Genomic DNA, 4,933 nt, shown 5'->3' on the forward strand with positions numbered 1-4,933 from the left:
ACCTGGAGAACAAGACCCTGCCCAAGCCCTGTGCCTCGCACAGACATGCAGCAGGACACCTAGGGTGAACTGAACTAAAGCAAAGAGGTCAGGAGGAGCTGCTCTACTGCTAAGGCTACAGACAAGACAGATGTCTTCAAATATGTAGTGGTAGGGCACACAGAAAAGGAAAACAGGCTCCTCGAGAGTTGCACAGCAACAGGATGTGAGGTAGAAGACATAGATTGCAACAAGGAAACATTAGAAGAGGTAGCACAGAAAGGCCATCCAGCCTTGGGAATATTCAAAACTGAGCAAATCCCGAGCAATCTGATCAAAGTTGTTCCTGCTTTCAGTGAAGGCTGGGACCTGATGACGTCCAGAGGTCCCTTCCAACCCAGAGTACTCCTGACAGCATGAACATCCCATGGTCTGTACTGGTAAGACACCCAAAACTTAAAGATAAATGTTCTGTTTGCAAAGTATACAGTCCACGCATTTAAATTCATTTTCAAAAAAAAAAAAAAGTCTTATTGCTTTATTCAGATTTTGACATAGCTCACTTACTTTACTGGAAGTCCTGTTGAAGATCTATATAGAAACTGCTGACTACTTTTCAGCAGAGATCAGCTTAAACCAAATAGATTAAAATGATGGTAGAATTCAGCCTGAATAATTTCTTATGAACTAAGCAATTTTTCCTATGTCTAAGAGCAATCTTCATAAAATGCATGTTCTGGCTTTTGGTTTGGGCTCCTTTTTTTTGTTATTGGTTTTAAACAAAACTTTGAAATATCCTGTGGATATATTTTACATACGACAAGAGTACAGGATGGCTTTATGAAATTAGAACTTCCAAAGTGTCTTCTGAGAAACTTTAAAAGTTACGTACTAGCAATATTCTATCTTCTTTGACTTAAAAGTGCATACACATTCCAAGGTTTTACACATTTCCCAGACATCTTTTAATATACACAGATCATATCAGGTGGTTTTGTTCTCAAGGGGAAAAAAGTAGTTAAAACAAATTCACCATTTTAAGAAGTGTTCCATGAAAAGAGTGCTACATTTTTTCTTCTGGGAAATCAAACCAAGAGGATCTGTTGACAAGACTCTTTGGCAGTCTTAGTATCAATGGTCGTCTCTCTGGACGCTCTAGGAAGGAAATCCTGGGGGAAGGCAGTTGACTGGAAGGCGCTGCTGGTGCTTCGTGAATGTAGCTGGTTACATTTTCTATGTGAGGGCTATTACTGCTGGTGTCTGGTATGGTAAGATTCTGATCAGCTGCTGTTTCTCGAAGTTTGACATCAGCATTTCTAATGTCACCATCTAAGTCTCCCCTTCTGGTAGGAATACTGTAGCTTTTGGCTGCTCCTCCAGTTTTCTCACCAACTCTGTAAACATCTCCATCTCCTGTCATTCCCAGAAAAGAAGAGGGAGACTCGTTTTCCCTCTCATTTATCCGAGTCGTGTCTGTCCAAGTAATGCTGCTGTCACGTTCAGTACTTTCTGGCTCCTTGCTACTGTCACTATCAATTGTAATCACCACTGGAGAAGAATGTGCCGAGTTACTCATGTGATGTTTCCGGTGTTTCTTCTTATGCTTTTTCTTTTTCTTTTTAAGATGCCTTGTTGTGTCTGTTGCTTTTCCTTCATAGACTATCTCCACACTTGGACTCCTCATCTTTTTTTTCTTTTTCTTACGCTTTGTCTCACTGCCTGCTCGATTGTCTGAAAGGCTGTCTTCATTTTTGTAGCAGTCACTGAATTTTGAGACAGTTTTCTTGGGGTCATTTTCTCTTTCTAGACTTGTGCTCTCCGTGAATGCATTCTCCAAGTGGCGAGTTTTGTACTTCCTTTTTCCACCAGGCTTTTCACTTTTCATTCTGTCAGTTCCTCCAGAAGGGGTCCTTGACCTGTTGCTTGATCGACTCCTTGACCTGCATCTTTCGTAACAGTAAAAGTGTCTCTCCTGGAGTCCCCTCTGGCTATGCGGATCTGTCCTTTCAATAAATGATCGTATCCTGTATTCTGGACTAGCAGATTGCCTTGAATAGAAAGCATTAGACTGCGTCCTCCTCCTGCTGGAGTATTCATAGCCATCTCCGAACACCTTTCGACTACAGAAAGCATAACCCCACTGGTATCTACTTTGGTAATGGTCTCTTGCACAATAACGATCACTGTCTCTGCTTCTTGATCTCCTTTTGCCGTGGCCTTTGCTACGTGATCGTGATCTGCTTACTTCTCTGGATGAAGTGCTCTCACGACTTAAAGAGCCTCTCTGGCTTTTTAGAGAGGCTCTGGTGTCATGAGCCCTCGACCTCCTGCTGCTTCTTTTGCTCCTATGTTTGCTACTATCTCTGCTTCTTGATCGTCTCTTTTTAAGTTGGCTTTTGCTACGACGCTCCCTCCTAGACCGATAGCCATGACTACCTCGACTGTTTCGTGAAGAGGATTGTGGACTCCTGGACTTTCCCTTTCTAGACAACCTGTGATTCCAAGGGGAGCATATTGTGTCACTCCCCGGAGAGGGGCTCCAGCTCAAGTGCTGCGGAGACAGATCTTTTACCTTATGTTTGTTTTTCTCATAATCTTTTGACTCTGTCTTCTCAACTGCAGGAGATAAGCAGCTTCTGCAACTACGTACATCCTCCTTACATGTGGGGGAACGTGGCGAGAAGCTCCTGCTTGGTTCACTATCACTCCAGCTGCGACACTGGATTGGCTGTTGTTTCTTCACGTCTTCCCTCTTCTCTCCCCTGATGGACTCCTCAGAGTCCGAGGACAGCTCAACCACTTCTGGTGTCCTCTCAGCTAATGGTTTAACATACCCAACAATAACACAATTGTCTGAGGAAGAGTCACTGTCATTTAAGTCAGCATTAGTCTGTAACTGAGTTTGCAGTTTGGTTCTTTGACTCTTTGTAGCAGAGTCCTCATCAGAAGTTTCTGACATCTCCAGAGGAGAAGCTATGGTTGCACGAACCTCTTCTGAAATGGAATAGGAAGGCCCTGGAGTTTCATCATCCCAGGGGGCCTGACCAAGACCAGTCACAGACAAACTGTTATCTGGCCCTTGAGAACATGCCGTATCTGGAGATATTGTAATAATTGACGAGTCTGAGTGGCTTCCTTCGTCATATGATGGCGCAGGACAGTCATAATTGGCGTGTTGATCATACGCTTCTAAGTTAAAAGGACAACGGGCAAAACTGATGAATTCATGTAAGAAGTGTTCAGTCCGGTTCAGCAAAAAGGGCTTTAAATCATCAGCAAAGGCCTGACTTTCCAGGTCATACCTAGTCACATTACTCATGATAATGTGCTGTACAATATTAACCAAAGATCCATGGGCACCAAACAGCACTGTAAGTTCTCGCTTCAACCAAGGAACCAACCTGTGAAGGCAAGCAGGGTTGCAGCGGAAAAACTCTGCTGAAATGTCTCGGTAGCGGCCACCATCCTGAATACTACGAATACGCACACCAGTACGGTACAGAGCTCTGCGGAAGTTGATCATGTCTTCCTCCTGAATCTGCCGCAGAGATCTGCCCTCTGCGCTAGCCTGCCTCCTGGAGGCCAGCCTCCTTATCATCTGTTGAATCTCACCATCTCTCTGCCGCACTGGTTCGCTTGACAACCCTTCAAACAATATCCCATTATCCGGAGGGGACAGCGTCCTTCGGGAAGGGGAACTGCCAGGGCGGCGTTCTCCTGTTAAGGTGGTACGGTAACGAAATCTCCGGCCATCAGGGCTGGCAAAAGAACTATTTTCTGAAGGGCTGATTATGTACTCCTTAAAGTCATCTTCAGCACGAATTGTATGGAAAATAGAAAAAAAGGACTGCTTGCAGAGGGGGCATTCTGCTTTGTTTTTTGACCACTCCTGGACACAGCGGAAACAGAACCTATGCAAGCAGCGATCTAGATATGCGACATTGTCAAACCTATCCAAGCAGATGGGGCATTTAGAGTCAGGAGATGCATCTGTTAGCAGCTTGCTGGTGCTGGCTTTTGGCGAAAAGTTGCTATCTTCTGAAAACTCCTTATCTGCTGAAGTCATGTTCTACAAAAGAAAGAGACAAAGGATGATTGCTATCTCAGAGAGACAAAAACTTTAAAAGTCTAGACACGGAAACCCATAACAGTGGCCTTTAAGGTTGCAAAACCCAGCATTAACACGGAACAAAGAGGCAGCATGACCTAACTACTTTGCTTGGCTTCTATTCACAGTGACATCTGGCTCTTCAGACTTGCAAATTTTAAACAGAGCTTGAATCACGCTGGCATGTATGAAGGTAACAGGCAGGACTCCTGTCTTCTTCCCCACTCATAAATACCTGCTCCGACGTGGTCAGTAAGTTTATGATTAACACGGTGTCCTCTGAAACACATTTCCAAAAGAGACCAGCGTTTACATACGAAAAATAGCAGAACAGTTAGTTCTGCCTTTTAAGAAAAAAAGTCAAAACAAGCAATAATTGCACTCGAACTAAACGGCCCATTTCCAAGTTCTGCTGGACCTGTCCTGTTCCTGCACCCTCTGCCCACGTTTTGCTGGGCACTCCCACTGGACCACAAACGGGTGTTGGACTAGACAACCTCCAGGGATGCGTTCCGGCCTAAATTAGTCTCTGTTTCGATGACTGAAGCAGAAACAGCCAGGTGTCATTCCTACACCCATCCCCAGGCACACGCTGCCTTTGCATCTAGTCAGGCCGCCGAGCACGGTTAGCAACAAATGCACCTATTTTAAAGTTGTTTTAGCAAGCGGAGTTATCCTCAGGCATTTACGGTCCGCCGCAAACCAGTTACCTGGCTACTTCGAGACTCACCCGCCCACCCTCTGCGGAGAGCTCAGGGGCAGGACACGGCCACCGGCGGGGCACGGGGCACGGCGTCTGCCGCGCAGGCCGGCGAGACACGCACGGGACACGCACGGGACACGCAC

General features: G+C 45.4%; 1 protein-coding gene across 1 annotated transcript; it reads right to left on the bottom strand.

Moving 5' to 3' along the window:
• Positions 1-483: 483 nt before the first annotated feature.
• On the bottom strand, positions 484-4,927 carry TOPORS (topoisomerase I binding, arginine/serine-rich, E3 ubiquitin protein ligase). The gene is made up of 2 exons (XM_010578135.1): positions 4,818-4,927; positions 484-4,048 (listed from the first exon to the last, which is right to left on the bottom strand). The coding sequence occupies exon 2, from the start codon at positions 4,043-4,045 to the stop codon at positions 1,043-1,045; it is 3,003 nt and encodes a 1,000-aa protein (XP_010576437.1). The 5' UTR covers positions 4,046-4,048; positions 4,818-4,927; the 3' UTR covers positions 484-1,042.
• Between the last annotated feature and the right edge of the window lie 6 nt (positions 4,928-4,933).

The sequence above is a fragment of the Haliaeetus leucocephalus genome, unplaced genomic scaffold (assembly GCF_000737465.1).
Source record: "Haliaeetus leucocephalus isolate CR32 unplaced genomic scaffold, Haliaeetus_leucocephalus-4.0 Scaffold605, whole genome shotgun sequence".
In the NCBI taxonomy this organism is placed as follows: domain Eukaryota; kingdom Metazoa; phylum Chordata; class Aves; order Accipitriformes; family Accipitridae; genus Haliaeetus; species Haliaeetus leucocephalus.